Source organism: Plectropomus leopardus, chromosome 10, assembly GCF_026936395.1.
Source record: "Plectropomus leopardus strain MGB_pleo_1.0 chromosome 10, ASM2693639v1, whole genome shotgun sequence".
In the NCBI taxonomy this organism is placed as follows: Eukaryota; Metazoa; Chordata; class Actinopteri; order Perciformes; family Serranidae; genus Plectropomus; species Plectropomus leopardus.
The window spans coordinates 9264229-9290892 of NC_142185.1; the positions used below are offsets into that span (position 1 = coordinate 9264229).

The 26664-nt window shown below is 40.2% G+C and overlaps 1 protein-coding gene across 5 annotated transcripts in view; it reads left to right on the plus strand.

Annotated features, from left to right (window-relative positions):
- hdac4 (histone deacetylase 4) overlaps nt 1-26664 on the plus strand; it is a 162778-nt gene that overhangs the window by 123331 nt on the left and 12783 nt on the right. For 4 of the 5 annotated variants that reach the window (XM_088083005.1, XM_042494096.2, XM_088083006.1 and 1 more), the window contains 7 exons: nt 1659-1766; nt 3973-4028; nt 5031-5118; nt 6991-7110; nt 7251-7348; nt 18670-18788; nt 19508-19641. In XM_088083005.1, coding sequence (XP_087939131.1) covers nt 1659-1766; nt 3973-4028; nt 5031-5118; nt 6991-7110; nt 7251-7348; nt 18670-18788; nt 19508-19641 — 723 coding nt within the window. The remainder of the gene's footprint in view (nt 1-1658; nt 1767-3972; nt 4029-5030; nt 5119-6990; nt 7111-7250; nt 7349-18669; nt 18789-19507; nt 19642-26664) is intronic. The other variant, XR_015777610.1, reaches the window with a different exon arrangement.

Here is a 26664-nt window from a genome sequence, read left to right on the forward strand (position 1 = left end):
AAGCAGCATCTGTTTGTGCTCATTAACCTGACTTGTATATATGATCCAGTTTCCCATTCACTCACTCACTTGGCTCTTCGCTCGTTCGCTCGATCCTTGACTCAGCTACTACACAGTGTCCTCCACCTTCGCCCATTTCACATTCTGCTCCATCAGTCATTCGTCAACAACGCTCTCTATACGTCCACACTCCCTCCTTTTTAGTTTTTTAGTCTATGGTTTATGTGCCGGTTTTATGTCGTGACATAGCCTTTCTTGGCACAGCTTAAAAAGAGGCTTTTTCTCCCCCTGTGGATGTTATTATGGAGTCCTCCTCCAGCCTTGATCACTGCCGTCACCGTAGATGAGAGGGAAGTAAAGTGGACCGGCTGGCTGAGAAGCTGTTGAGTCGCTTAACATGCTGACTGGTGGAAGGACTGACTGGGTGTGTGGAGTAAATCGGGTCAGTGTACTGGCTGAAAGGCCGTCAGTGCGGATGAAAAGGCAGGCGAGAGACTGACAGGTTAAGGTTAACATATTCAAAGTAGGAGAGCCCCAGGTTTACATCACAAAGCTGCGCTAGAGCTCTGGCCTGGGCTGGCTCCACACATGTGTGCACAGTTCAAACACATCGACACACAGACCTTCCTTTTCTTCTTTTCCTCTGCCAGTTTCTCCTCTCTCTGTTTATCATGTGCTCCATCTGCCTGCTGTATCTGCCATGCCTGATGGAGGGTGTGTATATTATCCTGAGCACGGCCCTGCTCACAATCAATCACGCATATTGTGGTCCATTTGGCTCGTATGCATGTGTGTGTGTTTCTGTGTGTGTGGTACAGTTGTGACTGGGGCTGAGGGCCGAGCATGCCTCAGCATTAATCAGGCTTGACCACTGAATAGTAGTCCTCTTATGGCTAAACGTACGCGCACACATGCACACACATGCAGTTATAAATACAATCATCCTGAATCTTATTTACAATCTATAAAATAAATAAATAAATAGAAAATAACTCAGGAGAGGCAAAACACGCTTCTCTTAATATCAGCCACAACAAACAATACTGAAACTAAAGCCCACATTGCCAGCTTGTTAACACAACAGCTCTAGTGACATCACTCAGGTGAGGCAAAGTAAATTACCAGATCATTATCTGATCTTAAGAATGAAGCAAACAAATTTGGTGGCAGACAAAACTGCATAGAGAAAGCAAGGGTTATAGGGAACCAATCTAAACCCAGATGGTGTTAAGCCATTACAGTGTGCAATCAACATTGACTTCAAAATGTACCTTAAAGTTAAAGCAAAAATGTGACACTTTAAAACACAGGGATCTTCCCTCCTCCAGTGTGCAAAAATACATGTTCAGAAATAATGGTGTCCATTCTGTCAGTATGATTCAGCTTCTAAATATGTGTCAGTGCCTCAAAGTTTCTCTCTCTATTGTTTTCTCTCTATTTCAGTAAAAACATTCCAGCTGTCCCGAAATTGCCACCTTCAAAGACGTTTCAACTTTATGTGAAATGACACAAGCTAAATGATTTCAAATGTCCTCGCAGTTTTACTGTCACACTGGAGCACTGCAAACCACACCATCAAATATCCCCAGTGAAATGAACGCATATTTTGCTTTTTTAAAAAGATTTGATATAAACAACACATGATTGTGTGATTGCAGGTGGACAGCGACACCATTTGGAACGAGGTCCATTCATCCAGTGCTGCTCGTCTTGCCGTTGGCTCGGTGGTGGAGCTCGTCTTCAAAGTAGCATCGGGAGAGCTGAAGGTTAGTTTGGATTGCTTGGTTGACTCAAATAAACAGGAAAGTCATGGTTGTTTGCAAGGCTTTATTTTTAGGGATTGGAAACTAAAGGATGACACGTGTTTGTCATGCCTGTGTGGCCTTTATTTGTGGGTAGTTCTGTGTATGTGTTTAATAACATAAAACAAAGGTCAGATGAATCCTGACAAAGTAAATCCATGACTTTGAAGGGTTTGATTTCAGTCAGGTTTTTGTCATTTTTCAGCCAAATCACATTTAAGATGTCTGCATGTCTTCGCAGAGAGAACAAGGCTATTGTTCATAGATTAACCCTTTGAACACTGACCAAGTGGGTGCAATTTTTTTCAAAAACATAGAGGAAAAAAGGCAATGAGCAATTTGGTAAGAAATGTTCCGCTAATTGCAAGAAATTAGTAAATTCGAAAACCATTTTTAAAAAGCAAAGAATATATATCAGAGGAAACAAGGAAAAAAGCTTGAGAAAACGACATTTGACCACAATCATATTTAAAATTTGTAACACTTTTTCCAGGTCATTTCCTTGTTTGTTTTTTAATTTCACTTTTCTTTTCTTTTTTAAACTAATAGTTCTTGTAATTTTGCACTTTTTTGCTTTTGTTTTTTTGCTGATTTTCTTCTTTTGTTGTTCATTACTTTCTTCCAATTTTTTTTAGAAGAAATCAGGCCAAGTTGCTCAGATTTTAAAGGATTACTCAAATGTTATGTGTACAGCTTACTGTACTATCCATCCATACCTCAAGAGAAGAGAAACCCCCGTCCAGAACCATCCACCCAAAAGTCTCGTTAACGCCTCCCAGACAGACATCCCCACCCCTGCCGTGCTTCGCCCACCAGCCAGCCAGCCTTCCTGTGTCTGTGGCGATGGCTGCTTACTGTTTGAACCCAGCAGGGAGGCCCGGCACACGGGCATAGCAAACGCCAACAGTCGCCACTAACAGCCCTGTTTTATTAGTATTACACCGCAGCCACCTGCAGAGCAGCCGTCGCACTTAGCGTTAGCTTAGCACCAACTTACCACAGACTAATGACGTTCCTATAAGAGACAGTAGCACGAAACATTTTGACTATAGCGCTTGCTTTCAGTACTTCTTCTACATGTGGGCACGATTACTTTGAAGAAATGAGGGCCTGTTTTTTCAATATAGCACACTGCGATTGGTAATATCACAGCTTAAAAGGAAAACATAGTTGATCGCACAGGAAAAATGTTAAACTTCACTGAAACATGAAGACCTGCTTCATCTAGGGTTAAAGTTCCCTGGTATTGACGTGCCCTCAGCTTAACCTGATCTTAACACATATATATGCACACGCTCATGCATGCACACACATTCACACACATACTTACACACATACCGATGGTCCTCTGAGGATCCTCCACCGCCAAATGACCAAATTCCACCTGCACCAACAACTCTCTGAACTCCACAGAATGCCATAAATCTACTCCACATACATCCGTCTGGCCATCTGTCGCTCACCAAATTTCTTCCCGTATCTATTTTAATCCATTGTTATTTTTTCCTCTGCGTAGAGAAACAATCCACCTTACTCTCTGCTCTCACACACCTACGTGCATACTGTTCTATGCGGCCTACTTTAAGCGAGCGTCTTCAAACCAGCTGAGGCAGTTGTCTCTACAATAAACTCCCGGCTGGCTGCTAATCCACAGCAGCTGACTCAACATCATTAGTCCAGCTCGCCTCGCTCTACATCAGCCCGAACATCTATCTAACATAGCAGTGGGAGCCTAACAAACAGTTGCTGGGAGTCCCGCAGGTCCCAGCCTTAACAAAGCTCCCCTCAACTGACCCGATGAACGCATCTGTGTCTGTGTGTGTGTGTGTGTGTGTGTGTGTGTGTGTGTGTGTGTGTGTGTGTGTCTGTCTGTGCGCACGCTTATGGATTGTGAAAAACTGTTTTAAATCTTGAATGAAGGTATTGGACATTTTTTTGAAGAATATAATAGCACAACTTGCAGACATGAGGTCATGAGGTCATGAGAAAAAAATCATTTTTATTTATCCATTTGTGTTGATTTCATCTGACCTTTCAGTCTTTCTACGAGAAAGAATAATTACAGTGAGCTGGTTTAAGGTCAGACAGAAGTAGCTTCATTATGGTTAACCTATGTACATTAAGTGCGTGAAGGTTTCTGTGTGTGAATGATTTTTGTCTCTCTTGACAGAATGGTTTTGCTGTAGTTCGACCACCTGGACACCACGCTGAGGAGAGCACGCCAATGTAAGTAAATTAGAACTTTGACTTAGACGAAGATCAGCTCTAGCTTGTATCATAGCAACTTTATCATACATTTCTCCACGCCTTTCTGTTTCTTGTAAGCTCACTTCCCCTCAGAACACACACATTTTCCTTACATTTCCTCTTCCTCACCTCTGCTGAAAGCTTTGTTACTGTAGCCTTGTTCTTCTGGACAACTTGCACTCCACGTTGTAATCCCCATACAAAGACACATTTTAAAGGAATGCTTCAACTCCATTTCATTTCATATCATTCCCTCACCCCAAGTTATGTTGTATTTTGAAGGAAACTTTGTTTTTCTTGCATGTCAACGGTGAACAAAGAATCCAAGCAACTGAGAATAACGTTTTAACTTTTTAACGTTTTAGCGGAAAATGCATGTTTGGAAAGCACTGAACATACATCTGGATAAATGAGAGTTTATGAGAGTCTGTACATGAGGTTTATAGTTTAGATAAATGCAGTCACCTATAACTTTAATCAATCCAAAAATGTTGTCAGTTTTTGTATTCTGTGTTCACTGTGGTGTCATGTGAGAAATCGTTTTCTTCCCAATCCCTGTGAAACATGGGGTGAGTAATAGATCTGCAAATGATCATTTGGGTGGTAAAGTATTCTTTTAAAACATCTGCTCAATTCCTGTAAAGCAGACATCAGTGTGTGTGTTTCTATGGACATTGATAACCTGTTTATGATCAGGTTTATGTGTTTGAACATTTAAACACCACATTCAATTTATGAGCTACCCGAATGTGCTAGTCCCAATTTCTCTGTGGTCAAGTAAACATCATATTTCGGATATGATTGTAACTAGGATTAGCTTCATAAACGGGTTATTCATGTCCATGTAATCACACTCGCTGTGTTGTTGTCAATATGAGGTGTACCTTGTTAGACTGTATTTTAGAACAGTTTTGCTAAAGCTTTTAAATATGATGTTTTTCTGAAAGTTAATATCGTTGTCTTGTTACTGTCCACTCTCAGGGGCTTCTGTTACTTCAACTCAGTCGCCATAGCAGCAAAGCTGCTGCAGCAGAGGCTCAATGTCAGTAAAATCCTCATTGTGGACTGGGTAAGTGACATATTCAAAGAAATATGTAGCTTCTTATATGAACACCTGTTTAAGAATGGACACCTTAGTGCTGTTGTTGTTGCAGTTAAAGATTTGTGAGTATGTTTTTTTTGTTTTTTTTTCTTTCAGAAATGGCTAGGCAGGATATCCACAATGAAACCCATGAATACATAAATTTGCCCTTCAGGTTCAGACTTAAGTGCATTATTAGAACAGTACAACAAGCACAACCTGCATGCTGTTCTTGTTATGAAGGGAAGAAAGGGCTTTAAATATTAGCTATTTAGGTCAGACATTGTCTCTCTTTTGGGGGAAAAAAAAGGGACAAAGTAATTTCTTAAAAGGTATGACAAAGCCTCTGTCATGTCTCAGAGCAACGCTCCTCAGTGGCGTCCCTGGCTGGTCATGACCATTCCCAAAAGCCTTTGAAGGTCCTTTTCATTTCCTCCCTGTCTGTCACAGGAGGACTTTTAGTGCAGCTAGCAAACTCATTGTCATGCCACTCCAGCCAGCAGGGACATTTTTAGGATCAGTGTATTAAAGCATTCTTGGGATATAGACGATGAGGTCATTTAATTGATGTTGTCTTGTTGGCAGGACAGTGAATAACTTTTGAAGTTGAGTGTTTTATTGAATCCTGCTGACCCATCCCTTTTTGACATCACAGCAGACTGCAGCTGAGATACAGATTCGACTGTCTGGCAGTGTTGCGGTCTCAGAGTGGCATTCAGTTGGTGTTAGTGCAGGTGCAGGAGTCGGTGGCCCTGTCTCTGTCTCTCACTCAAACTCCTCCTTATGGAAATGAGAAAGCGTGTGTTATCTTTCATGTTTAGTTAATTGTTTGAGCCATAGGGAAGGAGGGGAAGGAAAATTATACCAAGAATATTCCAATTTCTGGAGCTAGTTCACCAAGAATGGATTGTGGCCACTAACAGCACCATTATTTGTGCATTACTTGCAACCACTGTCTGCCCTGTCTCAAGGTCCGCCTCACAAAAGATATTGCACCAATAATATTACAGCATCCAGAAAGTTTTGCAGCTGAGTTCAATTTTTCCTTTTTTTGAGGTTGATTGCAGTTGTCCATGTGGCAAAACCCTGAAATGTTCAGACCTCAACCTACAGGTCCTAACTAATGAGGTGTAGAAGCATTCCTCAAAACTTCAGGCAAGGAATTTAACATGATAGAGAGAATCTGTAACACTGCTAACCGATAAGTGTGCTCCAGTTACCATGCAATGAAACTTACTTGAGGCCAAGTTTTTGCACCTTTTACATAAATGAAATATGTGCATATAAGCAGAGAAGCACCAAGATGCTATTTGCTTTGCAGCCCAGTTAGGGCTGCATTACACCCTTTGTGAAAGTGTTTTGCAGCTCTCAGTAAAAAATCAGACAGCTGCAGCTCCAAAATGCTTCTGCCAGAGTCCTTGCTAACACCAAGAGGATGGAGCATATTACACCGGTCCTTGAATCGCTGCACTAGCTTGTGTGTCAAAGGATGGATTTTCAAATGCTGTTACTCATATATATAAAGCGCTACGTGGTCTCACACCCAAATGCATTTCTGATTTACTTGTATGCTACGATGCATTTGGCCCCCTCAGGTAACCTGGGACAGGTTTGTTCAGAGTTCCCAGGATCAAAACCAAGCAAGGTGAAGCAGCTTTTAGTTTTTAATGCTTTCTGCCTGTGGAACAAACTCCCTGAATACCTGAGGTCTGCTGAAACTGTTAATTAGTTTAAATCAGGGCTTAAAACATTAAAACCTTTGTTTCTTTTTGCCTTACTTATGCAGGTTAAGCTGCCAAAAAAGCCATGCAATCCTGCGCACGATTTTGCCCTCACCAGTCCCTTTTCAATTTCTTCTAGGATGTTCACCATGGTAATGGCACCCAGCAGGCCTTCTACGCAGACCCCAGTGTTCTCTACCTGTCGCTGCATCGCTACGACGATGGGAACTTCTTCCCTGGCAGCGGAGCACCTGACGAGGTGGGAAGGAACTCCAGCATGTCTCTCTGCAAGTCCACCTGCCCAGCTGTTGCACAAAGTAACCCGGTTATGTGTGTGTGTGTGTGTGTGTGTGTGTGTGTGTGTGTGTGTGTGTGTGTGTGTGTGTGTGTGTTTTGTAGGTGGGCAGTGGAGCAGGTTGCGGCTTCAATGTGAACATGGCGTTTACTGGAGGACTGGAACCTCCCATGGGCGATGCAGAGTACCTGGCTGCGTTCAGGTAAGACAATGACATCACCCACTACTTTAGAGAGAATCTGAGTTTGAATTATAGTGAAATTTGTAGTTTAAATTTGAAGGAGTGGTCTTACAGTAGATTCCATTCCCTTGCGATGCTATCTGCTATGAAAGTGACTTGGAGAAGAGGCTCTGCAGTGTATGTCTGACAAATGATCTATTGGGAGCTGTTGAGTAGGTGGCAAGCTCCTCCTCATGCCAGGCCTGGTTTCTGTTAGGTCCACTTTCTGGGGCTATTTATAACCTCAAACACATGCACACCCTCACACATGCAAAACATAGACGCACTACAGCCATGGACTCCCCGCAGACATGTACAGAACATGTCTCATACACAGCTCTGATTCGTATAGCTGGTAAGGAGCAGATCTGGATTGGTTCCAGCACTCTTTGAAGATGAACCAGTGTTTGCAACCATGTGTCCATCTGGCCCGAGTCAAACACATCAAACCGGCAGGCCACTGTCTTCTTCCAGCTTTCCGCACGCAAGCACCCGGAAGCACACCTTAGCGTTAATGCACCCCAGACCCCTGAGTGCGCTCACTCTCCCTGTCTTCACTTTTTATTGTTTCTTCCCCCTTCATCCTGCTCTTTCTACCCATCTGTGCATGTGCACTGATGACAAGCACCTAATATTAAGTACATTCATCATACTGCAGACATTATTTATAATATAGAGTACACTGTGCCTCAAATACAAGTTGGTACACTATTTTTATGTCACTGCGCCAGCAATAGCCGTGACCAGAGGAATTATGTTTTCAGGTTGTCTGTCCTTCCGTACATCCGCCTGTTCCATTTTCATGAATGCAATATCTCAGGAACGCCTTTAGGAAATTTCTTCAAATTTGACAGAAATGTCCACATGGACTTAACGATAAACTGATTAAATTTCGGTAGTCACAGGTCAAAGTCACTGTGACCTTGTTTGTCTCATACTTGTGAATACAATCTCAAGAATGCAATGAGGGATTTTTTTTCTTTCTAATTTGGCACAATATCTAATAGGATGAAATGATGAAGTGATGCTATTTTATATACAAAATGACAACAGTCAACTTCACTGTGACATTGTAAAGTCCAGAGAAAATATTTTTTCTGGCCATTGGGCCATAACGTGGGAAAAGAGGGGGAGAGATTTGGTCAGATACTGATACCTTTAACTTGTGATCGCTGAAATCAGTGGCTGGTTTAGCTGTGACAGGCATTGTATTCTATGATTTCATAGTATTATATGGCTGAAAGATTAAAGATAAATGTAAAAGAATGGCCTGAACATTGAAACATTTTTTTTTAATCCGAAAGATTATATAGTTGTCACCTACAACACTAGAGCAAAGTTGGTAAAAACTTTGTAAGGGTCAACAAGATCAATGCTACACACCTATCTGTGCTGTCACTTTAGCTCTGGGGCCACAGAGGCTGCTGTTTAATACAACAGTTTAGTTTGGATTAAAATCCATAACTTAATTTTCAGATACTTGTAAACTTTCTGACATATTTGCACCGTTTTATCAACAGTTTACCCTGTATGGTATACTGTATATGGTATGGTACGGTATTACAGCAGTAATAAATGACTGTGAGTGGACAGGCCTGTTATTCAACAGAACTGACGTGTTGTGGATTTGCAGTTGAAACTTGTTTAGTATTAACAAGTACAAACTTGTTAATAAGATCTTTAATTAATGTTTGACATTTTGAAGTGGTACTCCAGCCATTTAGTATTCATTTCCATGAGGTAGGTAGACTTTCAAGACACAGATTTAAAAAAAAGAGAAATTATGTAGCAGAGGTTTGGGCATCCTGAATATTCATTCCCATGTGGATCATGCTACAAAAAACAGAAGATTCTGCAATAGTTTCCATTATGCAACTCAATGGCATCTTCCATTAGACTTCCAGTGACTCCTTAATGGCCACTTCTTTTAAACACCACACCTCCACATTCCAATGCAGGATTTTGGTTAGAAAATAAATTCTCAAGCCCAAAGTTTGGATAACTGATGAAATTATCAGGGTTCTTTTTTAAAAACTTTGGAAAGCCAGAGCCACAGACGAATTTATGTAACTGTTTTCAGCAGTGTGTGTTGTACTCCTTGTAATGAAAAACTTTATTTCATGTGTAAAATCGGTGGTGACCCCCGTTTAACTCTATTGAGGGTATTGTCGGAGATGTTCTATCTGTATTTGAGCCGATCGATGCAGTATTAGGTAAATCAGTAACGCACTGCACATAGGAAAACCAGCCCACTCTGTTAACATTAAACTTGAAACACTGTTATACAGTAGTTTTAGTGTGTGTATGTTAGTTTAGAGGTGCGTGCATCTTTATGACTAAACATGCATGTAGAGAGGCTCGCACTGTGTTTGTGTGTTCTGTTTGTGTAGTTGTAGGCCATTAAATAAAAAAATTATGGTAGACGTCCAAAGATATAAAGTGAAAGAGAACAAGAGTTTGGGTGTATATCACCTCAGACCCTGGCGCCATCAGTCCCCCCGGGCTGGAGCAGTATTGGGCAATTCATTGGCCCCACAGGAGGCTGCAATCCTGTCTCACAGCTCATAGATCTACCACACACACACGCAAAGCAACACGCTTACTGATACTGTATAGTCATGTGTTTTTACAAATTCACATGTTGCGCACAAGCTCATGGAAATGCAGAAGGCTGAAATGCTATTTGAAGGTGCATGTCTATGCACAATGAAACAGATACACAAATGCTCACACGCGCAGCTTTTACATCAGCATGCTTACACATTTACAACTACATGTAGACGGACACATGTGCATAGACACCTGATACACACATACTCTCGCTCTTTCAATCTCATTGTTTATCTGTGTGTTGTGGTCCTCTCCTTTCTCCCTCTCCCTCTTCGGGAGGGGATGCGTGCCTCGCAGCCAGCACCTTCCAATTCCTCCGCTGGCCTGTGCCACGTTGCATTTGCAGGGGATCAAGTCTGAGCCTCCAAAAAGCACAGAGAAAAAAGATAAGAAAATTGGCCCTAATGAAAACCAGAAGCAGCGTCTCTCTCTCTCTCTCTCTCTCTCTCTCTCTCTCTCTCTCTCTCTTTCTTTCTCTCTCTCTCATCATCCTCCTCCTCCTCCTCTCACTCCCTCTTCTGCCATGAACTTGGAAAGACGAGAGAGGAGGAGAATTAAACTTAATTCAAACCAGCTCTCCGCAGCGCCAGATGACAGGGCTTTGAAGTGTAAGTGTGCGTGTGTGAGTTTTTCGCTCTCTTATTCTCTCTCTCCTCTCCCGCTCTCCTCGTCTCTTTTTTTTATGAACGGAGGGGGAAAGCCTTGAAGCTCTGCAGTTTAACCTGTTGTTTGCTGGTTTGATGAGCACTGCTCCCTCTAAAGGACAGAGTCTATGCTCTACAAAAATTCACCTCACCTGACATGAGGTTGAATCTCTCCGATGATAACGACTCAGGCTTTCTGGCCTTAAATACTTCACAATCGTTAAAACAACTGAAGAATTATCTGGTCATGGGAATTATCTGAGGTTGTTTAACCCTTTGAAGCCTGAGCAAATTAGCTTGATTTCTTATAAATAAATAAAAACAGGGAAGAAAGCAACAAGCAACTTAATAAGAAATGTCCCATAAATTAGCAAGAAATTAGTAAAAAGTTTCAAAAAATTGCTTGAAAATAAGCACAAAAAGGTAAAAACAAATAAACAAACAAACAAGACAAAAAGGGACAAAGAATATGACCTTAAAAAAGTGCAAAAAAAATCTTTTTCTCTGCCATAATTGTAAATATATAATTAAGAGAATTATACATGTAGTTTTCTGGACATTTTTTGATAATACCTTATAATAACCGTAACTAATTTTCAGATCATTTCTTTGTCACCTTTCACTTTGTGCAGCTTGTGCAAAATGTATTGCCAAGTAGCTGATTATGTTTTTTTTCTATGTTTTTGAAAGAAATCAAACCAACTCTCTCAGGTTTCAGAGGTTTAAATGCTAATAAAAGCTGTCTAAAAGGAACAGATGTCAATGCAGGTGTTAAGGGGTTAAGTTAAAAAACGTGCCCTCACACCTTGCATAATGGAAACATGACCTCAGATGTATTTACACTTTTTTGCAAAAAGTAATTGTGATTTAGAATATTAGATAACTAGTTTATACTACTTTATAATAATTAAACAAACCAAAGGAATTGATACATATCTTAAATTTGTTTAGAAAATTTAATTCTTATCTACAACTTGTGGTCCACCACCAAGCCCACATTTCAGCCCTTTGCCCTCCATGTTAGAAACCTGCAGTGCATTGGATTAGAAGGCATAATCAAGATGTGGAAAAGGATAAATTAGGGACTAGAGTAATTACACAAAGATGAGTAGTCTCTAGAGAGGAAGTTTTCCTTGGCTCCAAAAATTCCCACTCAGCCAAGACCTACTGCTGTATTAACCTGTGTGAGCACATTTGTGTGCACTTGAAATCATGTTGGATGACAACTGCAAAAAACTGAATGTAATCATCAGGAGTAATTAGTCGGAGCAGAAAAAAAGGGGGGCTTTGTGAGGTTTAGCCTGGTGAAGTTAGCAGTCTATAGAATATTGGTCAGTGTTTCTGACCATCATTGCAGCCTGGTAATGATTGTAATGGAGAATAGTGGCAGTGTTGGTTACATAATGTAAACACCTTCAGTAGCGTGCCTAGAGCAGTTGACCACATAAAGATATCTGGCATGACGTCATACTGTAGCCAGAGTAGAAAAACTGTCGGAAAAAGAGTATTCAGAATGGTAGGAAAGCTGAGGTTTTGCTCAAAGGGATAGAGTGCTGCAGGAATGAGTCCTAAAAAGTCACTGGGTCTTTTTGAATGGGTTTTTTGTAGATACCTTAAATGAGGTCTGTGGTTAACACAAGCTTGAGAGAAATGTGACATTTTGTTCTGCGAGATAAAATGCGTCAGTAAATACCTCACTTGGAAATTTCTAAGCCCAAAGTTATGTGTCTCTGAAAAAGACAATTGCAAACAAATGGCCTAATGAGACTACAGAACATCATCACGCAAAACAGGGCTTTACAGCCTTGTTGTTATAGTGACATAAAGTCATGTGACGATGGTGTTGTTCCTTTATTGGCTAACATTAGCTTTTTAATTCTGATTATTGCATTCAAATATCATAAAAGTGGTGTTCATTTGTGAAGGCTATCTTACTATCTCCTATCTATCTTGCTAATCAAAACGAGCAAGTATTATACATTTTCGTTGCCAAATAGCTTATTTTCTGTCATAATATAAAATCCAACTGTAAAACCTGATTGGCTTTCTGTCGAGGGATCCAGGGCAAAGCTTACTTCCTGCACCTCTTTATTACTTTCTACATACATTGTAAAGCCTTGTAGACACTGAGCGATTTTGGGCTGTCCCAGACAAAAAATGACCATCGTGAAAGAAACATGGAGATATCTTTGGTTATGGCTCTAAAATGGTGGTCTTCCGTAGAACAGTGAGAGAGGTTCAAGGATGGCTGTTGTCATGGTCATGCAATCAAAGACAGCCTAGGATACATATCTGATAGTGTCAGACATTTGGGATGAGAATCTCACTGTCTACTTCTACTAACCAACCAATAGAAATGCAGTATGAAATGACATACCTAAATGCTAATAGATGCTAATACTTAATTCGAGCTCTCGTTGCAAAAGTGGCATGCCACTTTGGCCTGTATTCCCCAGCCATGACCACATCCACATTCTCCTCGTCTCCTTCTTCAGACTTTTTTAGATACACACTATAGCGAGGGCTCAATTTGTTTGTTTACAATTTTCTCCTACCGCTGCAACTGCATAGGTGGATGACGCACGGTGACATTTTATTCTTGCATATTGACGTCGATGGACGTAGGTCATAGCCTATGATTCAACAGGTCATCGCACAGTCTGCATACATGTTGTACCCAAGTTTATTAAGATCCATGTCGTCGAGTGTAGCTGCACTAAACTTATGAGATTGCTGAAATCTCACAGTCTGTAAGAGACATAAGAGGGACTGAGGGGCAAAGGGAGACTCATTAAAGCAACATTATAAGATTTTTAGTTGATTTTTGAGTCATATTCCCATGTCCTCAAATACCAACACGTTTGATTGATGGTCAGACTGGAACACAAACCCACAACGCCAGTGGTGAGACTCAACAATCAACAAATCACATAATGTTGCTCTAAGTGTGCACAGAAACAGAGATGGAAGCAGTTAGGATGGTGTTTCTGTGTTTGCCACACACATTCAAGTTAGATGAGTTTCATCTTAATTATTGTCTTTCAGCGTAATCGATGTGTAATTTGTAAGTCCTTCGGCGGGGGTTTCTAAAGTCTGGTAAAAATAAACCTGATGATGTCAGGCTTGAGAAGTGTAGGATACAGTGTTTTTGGAGCTTGACCTCTTCTGCGTGGATTTTTCTCAGGAGTTCCCCAACTTTATGAATGGCAAAACTAAATTACTAGAGTTTGATAAACACAAAACATTCCCACACCCTCTCTCAGGCATACAAACACAAGCCCAACATACTTCAGATGATACTTTGACACATGCACCTGTTGCTAGGTAAACCAAACAACACTAAATAAAAGTTTACACAACATGTTTACCCAAGTAATTCCACTCACAGTAAGATGTTGCTGGCAATAGTTTAAATCGCAGCCTCCTCACTCAGGATGCCCTGTAGCTTACAGTTTAGTTGTAAACTCTCCCCTCCCTTAATTAACAGAGAGGCTTTTTCATCTCCACATACATAGCCTCTGATTCATACACAATTAGTCTTTCCAAAAACCACTGGTTTCTCTTTAATGCCAGTCTGCTAATTGATTACTGTGGGTTTTTTATGTCCTTAAATGTCAGGATATTATTCCAGGAGGTTGAGGGGCTGGAACTGATGACACCAGCAATTTTTAACCTCGTGACCAGAACTGTGTCTGTCAGTGTTCAAGGTTGAAGGAGGGGGTGGGGGGAGCCCTCAGTAGTTAAAGTATCTTTGGTGGTCAAGGCTTGTGTCAGCCCACATGCACGCCTGTGGTCAACCCCCTTTAGGTCTTTTATGGCGGAAATGTTAATGGGCCAAGGCTGTTATGTATGCAAGTTTGTGAATGGGTGTAGAAAGAGGGAGAAAAAAGATTAAACTGGAACTAAAAAAATATTAACTTTTCTAGCAGACTGGTTGTCTATTTCACAAAACTATTAAACCCCAAAAGCACTGACATCTATGAGACCTGAGAAAAGTGGTTTAATTTCTTTTGAAGACAAGAGAAAAAGGCAATAAGTAATTTGGCAAGAGATGCCCCGCAAATTGCAAAAAGATTTGATGACAAGGAAATGTTGTGGAAATTAGCTGAAAATTATTCTGATGATCAAAAATCAAATCAAATCAAATAAAAAATAAAAAAAAAACTATATTTGTAAATTCTTATAATTGTATATTTGAAATTATGTTCTGTAAATATGTATCTTTATTTTTTTTATAGCACTTTCACAATGGCATGTTCTTGCTTCTTTTTGATTTTTTTACTTTTTTTGTGCTTACTTTCAGGTAATTTTCTTGCAACTATTTACTAAATTCTTGCTAACCTTTTGGCCATTTCTTGCTGAGTTTCTCATTGCCCTCATCCCATGTTTTTGAAGAAATCAAGCCAATTTGCTCATGTTTTAAAGGGTTAATGCTGACAAAGTTTTCACCTCTTCTCATTCATGTCCTTACTCACTCAGTCTTTTTTCATGTTTTCTTTCTAGACTCCTCCCACACAGGTTTCTTAAGGCCTTGCCCTCTTTCATTGCTTGCTCTCTGTATCCCCATCCTATTCCTTCATCTTCTTTTCATGACGTTGTCCTCTGAAATATTGCCAGATGCACGCAAACACACAGTGACGCACGCACTCTGTGTATCCTTACTGTCTGGGACTACCCAAGGGCTCCTAATACTACCTCCCGCCTCTCCCTCAGACAGCTGTGTGTATGTATGGGTGTTGTGTTGTGGTGGGGGGTGTGGTGTGCGCAGTTGAGGGTTATAATTTGGTGGTGAACAAGGGCTGGAAAAAACGGTGGCCTCCAGAGTTCAGGGCACGCTGCTTGCCCACAGCCGGCAAACCAGCACCGTGTTCCTGAGGTCGGCAAAGTACAGAGGACCGACGGCGGAACCCTGTGGTACTCCGTCATTCACAGACCTCACCAAACACTGCTTGCCCAGATATCCTAGACCCCCCAAAAAAATTTCTGTGTGGACTCTGAGCAAATCTGAGAGAACCACTTGTTTTGCCATCTGGGTAGTCTATAGCTATTTATGAACTAACTGAGACATCCTAAATCATGCTAAACCAGATTAAATGACACATTGTACTTTAAATTGTACAAAGTAGACCTGGCCTCTTGTGTGCCAACACTAGTATAATACACTAGTTCAGTGATCACTCATCATTACTGATTCTTAATTTATAAATACCTATACCAGATACAGAAAACCAAAAACTGATGTATGTAATCAACAGTTAAATTATTTTTTATTTAACCCTTCAAGATCACTCTATCATTTCAATGAATATACCTTTTCTAGGAACTCTAGATCTATGGCTAGTATCATCTGACACCACCCAAATGCACACACTTATTTTATGGGATGTTTGTAAGCCAGTCACAGTGTTGTACATCATCTAAGATGGACTGTAATAGTGCCGCGCCCCCTTTTTTTAACATGGCTGACCTTGAGGACAGGAGGAGGCATTGGGTAGGTTCAGCGTATAAATCATATTGTTAAAGTATAAAGTATAAAGTATAGCTCATACTCTGGATATTTTAAAACATTTTCATCCATTAAATGGTGGATCTGAGTGTCACCAGAAACTGCATGGTGAAATACTGATAAACTAGAATGAAATAAATAATTTTGCTGAAAGAAAGTCTGTTTAATGCCATTTTTAACATTCTCCGTCCATTGGAATGGACCGAAAAAGAAAAAAACAAATAAGAATCCTAATTGCAAAAAAAATTCATTTATGACTGCATTTAGAATAGAAATCCATCATTACTATATTATTTTGTGTTTGGAAAATAATTGGGTTTTGAACTGGTTGAGCAGTACAGGTCATTTATAATTGATTTTTTTTTTTTTTTTAAGTTTTTCGATTTTCCTAACTAAAACTAAATTCAAGCTGATACATTCAAACTTGTCAAATCCTATGGGATCTAATCCATGCAAAACACACCGTCTGATTTTTTATGTATTTTTTCCTAAGAGGGTCACCATATAAACCGGACTGGATTTTCCAGCCACAGCTTGCAGTGAATCATTACTCAGTGCCCCACTGTTGATTGGACTTATGTGTATGACACATTGCACACAAGCACTCCCTCCCCACCAGCTGTGTGTTAGAGCAAGATTGTACACAAACAGCCCTCACTGACCACACCCATCCAGTGTTAGAATTACCCTTCATACTTAACACAAATACACACATGCAATTATATCTCCCCTTCCGTTTGTCCATTTTAACTTAAGGATGTTGCAGCTTATATTGCTGCCTCCAAATTTTCCAAACTCTCCACTTCAAAAAGTGTATGCTGTAATTTTCTCTGCCACACACATACTGTACATACAAACTCATTAGATAGATGTTTGTGTTGAAAACCATGAAAGGGGGGGAAATGCAATGGAGAAATTGGAAAATACATTGACTGATATACAGCTATAATGACATGTAGCATCTCCAGCTGATTACACCATAGTCTATAATCATGGTAAGATGGACAATAAGCACACTAAAGGTATATTTCCATGTACATATTTTGATAGTAGTTCTTCTAAACTCCCGTAGTCCTCTTTAAGCAACCAGAGGAGACAGAGTTCATTTAGCTTAGAAAAAGTTCACAAAAACATACCAAAAACTAGGTGCTAATAAATAATAATACAAGAGAAGAAAAAATAAAGACTGTGCGCTAGATTCTGGTTTGATGACCATGGTCAGATGAAGAGCATGTAGCTCTGAACATCACCTCTGTGGTAATTGAATTAAATATTTATGAGAACATAATCTAGTGTGTAGAGATCGTTAGCTTGCTCCAGTTCCAGTCCAGTGTTCATCTTCAATCTCTGTATGATTTGCTTTGTATTGCACATCCTTTGACACGATTACATGTTATGGAAATTATGGAAGAAAAACAAATCGTAAAATGGTTTATATTTGTACAATTAATCCTGAAAACTTGGCTCATTGTTCTCTGTGGTTTTGATTTTGAGTTGGTTGAGCAGCAGTTGCTTATTTCAGAATATACTTAATTTAATGTATTTTGGAGCAGTTTATGTTTGGTTGTAGTCCAGTCATTCAGCCAGCCTATTAAATAGTTATTAAGTAGTTAGTTAGTTATAGTTTACACCTGCAGCTGCAAGCTGATGAGCTTCAAAAAGATGTGACTTAGAAAGGGCAAGTCGGTACATTGTAAAATCTGACAAGTGGATGTCACTTAAAATAATCTTTGAAACCGATTGCCTTGAAAAAATATCTATGTAAATAACTATAAATCTTAATTTATGTTTACTTTATATCTAATTAAGTTTTTACTTAATTTTGTGAAGTTTTTGCAACTTAAGTGGAATTACCTTGTTCTTTCTACGTGTTAGCAACTTCAGTAAACCGAGTTAGTCTGACTTAACTGGATCATCACAAATAGTAATAATTTTGCTAATGATGACGTTAGGAGATCTGTGAGTTCTGTTTTCTTAACATCTTTAAGAAAATACGAATATGATTAAATACTCTTGAACCAGCAGAATTCAGATATACTGCACAACAGTCTTGGTTTATTGAAGTTGCCAAAACTTAGAAAGATTGCTATAATTACATGTATATTTTTAAGATGTAACAACTTCACAAAACAAGTAAATATTACTAAATTTTAAGTAAACTTAACAATTAAATATAAAATAAATATAAATTAGGTTATATCTACTTACATTTTTTCAAGGTAACTGGTTTCCTAGATTTTGTAAGTAAAATTATTTTTTTTTATTTTACAGTGTTGGAGATGGCCCCTCATCCTGCAGTACAAAATTTAACCTCACTTATTATCAGTCTTTTCATGCTGATGTTTGATGTTTTTGAGACACTGATAATTTAAACTACCTCTGCTTTCCAGTGAAGAAAACTTGTTTTCATACAGTTTTCTATATTAAGTAAAGCCACCACTGGTCAGAGATAGGAACCTTGTATGACTTATAAAAATTTACTCGCCTCGCTCTTACAGCCTCCACTATAAATACATTATTTTGTTGACGTTGTTTTTTCCTAGGACGGTGGTTATGCCTATTGCCAACGAGTTTGCCCCAGACGTGGTTCTGGTATCTTCAGGCTTTGATGCGGTAGACGGACACGCTCCACCCCTGGGAGGATACAAACTGACAGCCAAATGTAAGTGCTGACCACAGTTACCCAGTTAATCATTTTCGTTTTTTTTCTGAGCCATAAATAAAAATTCTCTTAAGAACATGTAGTGATGCATATACATTTGAATGCCCTCCACTCTCACTCATGACATTCATATTTTCTGCTTGTGCAATGTAACACGATTTTTGATTGGTTCACAAACATGCCTTTGAGTTTATTTTGTGCCTCTGACTTGTGTATTCAGATCAAGTCCTTGGCGTGCCAGCAAAGAGCTTTTCTAAAACCATCCCGCAGATCTCAAATAAGAGCAGGGGTCTTGGTTGTTGAGGGGGTGATATGGGTGGTTAGAGAGGACTGCAGGAAGAGGGGATATGGGTAGAATTTAGGGGAGAAGAAAGTATGGCCGAATGCATATATTAAAACTCCCCTCCTCCTGAGAGAAAAAAGATCAAAGACTGTGACCAAGCCTAAACGCAAAGCCGCATTTATTAAAATTAAACCTGGCTCGTATTATGGCTTGTGTTTTGGCCCCCAGTAAATCCACAGCGCGCTCTCTTTTTCTCTTCCTCTCTCTGATGCAGTCACCCCTTTTCTCATCCACGCTCAAACCCCCTTTTTTTTCTCTCTCTCTTTTTTTCTTTGATCAATATCCAAAAAGGAAGTTCGAGCTTGAACAGCAGTCCTCCCCGGTCTCATTCTTTTTCTCCCTTCCCTCTCTTTGCTGTCATTTCCTGTGTGTCCAGGCTTTGGCTACCTGACCAGGCAGCTGATGGCTCTGGCAGGCGGCCGCTTGGTGCTTGCCCTGGAGGGGGGTCACGACCTCACAGCCATATGCGATGCCTCAGAAGCCTGCGTCGCTGCTCTGCTTGGCAATGAGGTAAGATGAGAGCTGAGAGGAGGAGGGATAAATTACTATCAAAATAACCTGTAGCAAGGCACTAAGATCCGACAAATACATTTGGAATTGTGGACTAAATCTGTGGCGTGTGTAAGATTAAATAGAGGCTGAGGTTTATGATGGGAGATACAATCTCATACCACAATAAACAATACCTCAATAAAAAGTATGACTTGGTTAGTCCCTGCTGAATACATTGGCTTATTGCTGTAACTTTGGACCTTTTCTAGAGACTATGAATTCTTTTTATCGCACAAAGTTCATATTAATGTCAACAATATAGCGTGTAAGACAATCATGTTGATTAGGAAGCTCTACTTTAATTAATGAATTATAAGTGTTAAAAACAGCCTCATTATTTTTTTTAATACTTAATGACACTGAAGTGAACAGCAAGACTTTAAAGGGACAGTTCACTTCCAAAACAAACAAAAATGTATGTTTTTCTTCTTACCTGTAGAGCTTTTCATCAATTTCGATTGTTTTGGTGCGAGTTGCTGAGTGTTGGAGATATTGGCCATAGAGATGTCCACCTTCTCTGTAATATAATGGACTAGATGGTTCATGGAACTAGTTCCTACTTGAAAATGCTTAGAAAAAGGTCTGTGGCTTATCTTGAGTAACCGGGTCATGATTACTGAGTTTTTCAAATGTATTTTTTGGTGCTGAGAACCATAAGCCGAGTTCTGTTATATTTGGGAGGAGGTGGACATCTCTACGGCTAATATCTCCATTACTCTGCAATCAGGCAGGGCAATATATCAATATTATATCACTGTTGTGATATAAGACTGGATATCGTCTCAGATTTTGTATATTGCAATATCAAAAATGTTGTCTTTTCCTGGTTTTAAAGGCTGCATTACAGTAAATTGATGTCATTTCTGAACTTGCAAGGTTGTTCTAGATGTTCTACTAGAGCTGCAATATTTAATTGATCTATTCAAATCACTTCAGTTTTATTCATAATGCTCACTATCACAAATCACAACTTGCCTCAAAGGGCTTCACAGCATACGACATGCCTCTGTCCTTGGACCCTCACAGCAGCTAAGGAAAAACTTCCCCAAAATAACCCTTCAGCAGGGAAAAAAAATGATAGAAACCTCAGGAAGAGCGACTGAGGAGTATTCCTCTTCCAGGACGGACAGATGTGCAGTAGATGTTGTGAAGAACGATAAAATCACAGCAGATGACAAAAATGTATTAAATTAAAATTAAAATTATTAAAGTAAAATTAATGTCCAACTAATTTGACAGTTGATTGAATTAATTCTGGTTTCTCTACTCTGTGACAGCAATTCTTGCAGTTTGGCTATAATAAGACATTTTAGGATGTTATTTTGGGGTTCGGGAAACAATGATGGACAATTTTCACAATTTTCTGGCTTTTTTTTTTTAACCATAAAATGATTCGATTAATCTACTTCACTAATAATGATTTATCAAAATCTTATTGAGTAGATATTTTGTGAAGGCGCCAACAGTCAACCTTACAATATTGTCACAATATCAATTTTGAGGTATTTGATTGTGATATATTGTGATATTTGATTTTCTCCACATCCTACAGCCTTACTCAACAACTCACACCAATCTAGATTTATAAATAGCACGACAGGTTAGAGGAAAACTTTTATGTTTATATATTTTTTTTATTTTAGAGTGAACTGTCCCTTTAAACAGAGGCCGAGCATCTGGTTTATTAGCGTTGTCAGTGTGAAATTATCAGAATTCAGCTGCACTCAATTTGCTTCTAATTTTTATTCCTGGCTACATTTTCGGAAGCAAGTAATTTTGTCTGAGTTTGAAAAGTCAACAATAAATGGGCATAAAATTCTAATAACGGGATTTTCCCATTCCTTTTCAAGCTTGAAACTTCCCCTCTTGCCTTGAATATTTATATCTTAGACAACTTTGAGATTTTGTTTCCCCTGACTGGGTGACTCATATGAATGCTAAAAGAAATTTTGTTGTGTCCAAGGTTGGCGACAAGAATTACTTTAACAGCCAAACACAATAAAGATGCAGGATAATGGTTTGATGGCCCTGTTATATACGAGATACAACAAGTTCAACATGCAGGACAGACTTGATTGTAGAGAAATCTCTGACAATAGTTTGCTTCTATCTGGGCCAAAACCATCTTTTCTCCAGCTTGGGCTCTCTGTCCTTTTACCACTCTGGGAGGAAGTCACCACCGCACACACACACGCTACACACAGGCTGACACACGCACAAACACGTCAGAGGGAGAGGATTTCCAGGCAGAAGGTTAATTGTGGGAGTGTGTAGGTTGGGCCGTGGAACTGAACAAACATCGGCGCTCTGTGATTCATGGCGCACAACAGAATAGCAACTCCTCACAGCCGCCCACTCTTTTCTTCCAGCTAATGGAGAGGCTGGAGTGCTTTTTTGGACAGGCTGCTCAGTCTCATTTTCTCCCCCAAGATTTTGTGTCCAAGATATCTTAGTGCTTTTATTTTTAAAGGACTACTGAATTGTAGTAGAGAAGGGAGATCATGGAGCTTTTGGGGAAGAGAAGAGGGTGTGACTGTTTGTTTGTGTAGAAGAATCTGTGTATACTGAGGACACTTGTGTCTCTAGAGTCTCTCTAGAGTGCTGTTTTGTTCTCAATCCATTTGATGTCTGACCACTAATGAACTGGACAGAAATGCACATTTGCTTTTGGGCGTACAGCCAGAGAGGAAGGAGATGCTGTTTAGCACCTCGCTTCAAGCTTGCTGAGTTAACTTTATGCCTCCACGCCAGCGATAGCTTTCACCAAAGGTGTTATGTTATCAGGTTGTCCATCTGTCCATAGGTCCATCCCATTCTCTAGAGCGCCTTGAGGGAATTTCTTCAAATTTGTCACAAATGTCCACTTGGACTTAATGTTGAACTGATTAGATTTTGGTGGTCAGAGGTCAAGGTTACTGTGAACTCATCTGTATCATTCTTGTGAACGCAATATGTCAAGAATGCCTTTAGGGAATTTCTTCAGATTTGGCACTTATGTTCCCTTGAACTCAAGGATGACCTGATTAAGAATTTGGTAGTTCAAGTTCTAAGGTCACAGCTATTGTGACCATTTTAAATATACAAGTAGTCAAAGGTCAGCTTCACTGTTACATCACAATGTTCAGCTCTTCTGGCCTTTATCACTGTAGTATCTCAGTAATTAGGGAGGGGGCATTTGGTGTCACTAATCTTGGTTGTCCACCTTGAAACTGTGCTGATTGTATAGATCCTCCATGCTGCTAAAGAGATTCCTCATTGTATGTCTATAGGAAGAGTGCTCCACAGAGTCAGAACCACCACCTCAAAGATATGATCAGTCAGTCGGTCAACCACAAGGACAACCAGTAACCCTTGGTCAGAGGACCTAAGTGGCCTACTGGTGATTTGAGATTGGAGTGGGTCAGAGATGTATACAGTTGCCTGACGACCACAAATGAAGAGTGAATATCTAGACAGACACTCTTGGATTTACTTCATTTATTTTGACAAACTGACCACTCTCAAGTATTGCTGCAGGCGTAGCCACAAGCACACCCTGAGTGTTGGTTGCACTGGAATGGCTGGTGCACCTGCTAAAGACATTATTATCTGCCCAGTGAGACATTCAGAACAGTTCTACTGATGCATAAAGGTCTACACTTCTCATTAGGTGTATAGAGTACCTTGCACAGCATGAAGTGAGACAGGTTGTTGGACTGCAACTGGTGTGGAAACATAAAATACAGCAGATGGCAAATGTCTTGGGACAGTTAGAGGTTGTTGCTGTTGCCATTGTCTTTATTTTAGTGTGGACTAACATCAGTGCCTGTAAAGATCATGCTACACAAATTCAGAAGTAAGCCATCACACTTAAGTTGTATAGATAGAGTAAAACAATTGCTGTGTTCAGGTAAATTTATCCAGTGGACAAAAGTAATTATATTTCAGTGATTTCACACAACCCAAGCCTGTATGAGCCAAAGGTATCGATTGGATGCATCCTTAAATGTCTGAATCTCTATCTGACTTTTTAAAGGTGGTATCTGTGCATTCCTACGCCTCTTGTTCCAGCCCTGCAGACAGCTCGAGCTATAAATGAGTTCTTGGAATCGTAAAATGCCGCATGGCGTCGGTCCATGTGGATCTTGGAGTTAGAGCAAAACAAACAGAACAATAACACAGGATCACATTAATAAAACTCGGTCACCGCGACCGACCAGTTCACCGTCGCGTGGAACATGAAGACACTGACCACAGCAGACGGAGGAACCACGCAGGAACTTTTAAAGTGACATTAGACAAACAGAGGTTTAGTTAAAGCTGTGTGGAACACGCTGCAATGTTTTTAATCCTTGAATATTTGGTCTTAAGAGGAAAGCACTGCTACGTGCCAAACCTGTCAAAGAAAACTAACAGCTTTGCTGGAGCAAAGTTTTGCATAAGACGGGAAATGCACAGACTAGAGATATAATCTAATAACTGTGTTTACCTGCACTGTGCCCACCAATGACGTGGAGTAACACTGCCATTACAGCTGGTAAGGATTCAGGAATTCAAGGACACTTCAGCAGGGCGGATGCTTTTAGCTGTCACGGAGGTTTGTACTCTGGACTTCCAGTTTGAAGGACGCTCTCGTTACTCACAGCACCGCCCTGCTGCAAAAATAATGAATCGGATCAGGGGGTTTGCTTCTTGGGTTTCAGCAGCCTGCAGAGCACCGGCCTCGGCAGGGGTTTGGAGGAGGTCACTGGATGGGTGCCATAGGGAGCTGAAAATTCGAAAATAGGCAGGAGGCAGGGAGCGTCAATTGCCTCAGCCCTGCAGGACACCCCTCTCACCCGAGCACCCGGGGCCCCCGGGGCCCCCCTCACTGGTACACATCTGAAAGTGGTTACCCTCACACCTCTTCCAGCAGGGTCAGCCTGGGCCCAGGGATCAGATAATAAAGGGAAATGGAGTAATCATTTGAAGTAGGGAGAGATGTAGCTATTGTTATAAAGCAGCTGCACAGAAAACACTACCTATGGAAGTCTTCAAAGTCTGGAAAGGTACGGGATTAACTCTTTAATCATATGCAGGTTTTTCAAAAAGTTTGAACACTGTACAGGGAGAATTGTAAGAAAATGAGTGGGACATCAACATTGATTCTTGAAATGTATCATTGTATTTTTCAGAAAGGAAAAAAAAGTAATTTTTGTTCAGAATTACTATTTTTGTGTGTGCCCGGTGGCTCAGTGGATAAAGCTGGCGCCCCAAATGTGAAGGCAGTGTCCTTGCCGCAGCGGCCTGGCTTCGATTCCAGCTCGTGACCCTTTGCTGCATGTCATCCCCTCTTTCTCTCCCCATTTCACGCTATTGATCTTTTGTCCTATCTAATAAAGGCAAAATGCCAAAAAGACAATATTAAAAAAAATAATAATTACAATTTTTGGAATGCAACATGCTTCATATTGAACCCAAACTGTTGTCTTTAGTATATATTTTTAAAAAATGTTGCATTGTACCAATTTACAGTTATGGGCTTATTTATACTCCCTTTATGTACAAAATTGGATACGTCTGTTTCAAATGTCAATCTGCCCCTACACTTACATGCATCCTTTGTGATAGCATGGATACAGCCAAACGGCACTGAAGGGCAGGGTCAAAAGTTTCACACAACAAAAAAAACGAGGCAATGGTGGAGGAGGTCATAATGATGTAGCTCTTTACGTAGGCAGCGCTGTAGACGGTGGTGGTATGCGAGGCCATTGAATATATTGACTACACTTCATTGCTGCTACAATCTCGGGCAGTACTGCTTAGTTTCACCCGTGTTCAGAAAACATGCGAAAATACATGTAAATTGAATACAAAAGTATGGACAGAGGGATCTATCTGTGTCCCTGAATGTTGAGCATAAATATATAAGGTTTCAGCTTTTACTCTGGGAAACCATCAATAGGAACATTGAAAGAAATCATGACAGAAGCCTTAAGTAAGAGTTGTACAGCATGCCCCATTAAGAGAAGATGGCTTTGATGAAGTGACGACCCACACAAACATACATGTTGTTGACTCGAAGTACAGACGAAGCGTTCTCGTGACTCATACCGGTTGGCTTTTTGGCAGCAAGTGATGTCAGCTGTTTGTACAAAGGCAGATCACTGAGTTGTGTGGAGCTTTGATAACTGATAGCAAGAAAAAAGAGAGGCTAAAATGTCCCTGATCAGATCAAAATGGCAGGAAGCAAGTGTTTTTATCAGAATCTCAGTGAATTTCTCTGTAATGGAGTTGGAATGTAGCTGGAAAACGTCAGTGAGGGATTGAGCTGGAGGGAGATTAAAGGACTGGCTTTTTTCCTTTTTTTTTTTTGTGCTGACAATGTCCGGCAATGGCCTCAGATGGCAAATATGAATCAGAATATGAAACAGAAGAGTTGATTAAATATAAGATCTAAGTTGGTGCTGTTACCACCGGGTTGAGCAACTAGACAGGCAGTGGCCAGCAGCTGAGTGAATTTTGGACTTGTTGAATGTGTCCACTGAGTGGGTTATTTCTAGAGGATGTATTTTAGTTTTTGCATGTGTGTGTGTGTGTGTGTGTTGGCTGACTGTGAATGGAGCGAATGAGTAGGCTCAGGCCTGGGACCACAGCTGGATTAGCTGGTCAGCTGTGCTTTTGTTTATAAGGCTTCAAACTGCCTGAGGGTTTGTATTGTCTGAAAGCGTCCAGAATCCAAGACGTCACCATAACTATAGCATATACTCTTACTTAAAAGTGACAGCTCACCTTAAAACAAAATAAAAAACATAACATAACATATTCCTCCTTTCACCTGTAGTACTATTTATATTTCTAGATTCAGTTTCAGAGTCTTGGCAATATTGGCTGTAAAGATGTAACATATCACCTTAGATTTATGTTAGATGACAGCATAAATGACAGATGATGCACCACATAATGCAGGAAAGCAGACATACTGCATCTTATATCAAATGACGGCAATGTGAAATGCGAAGC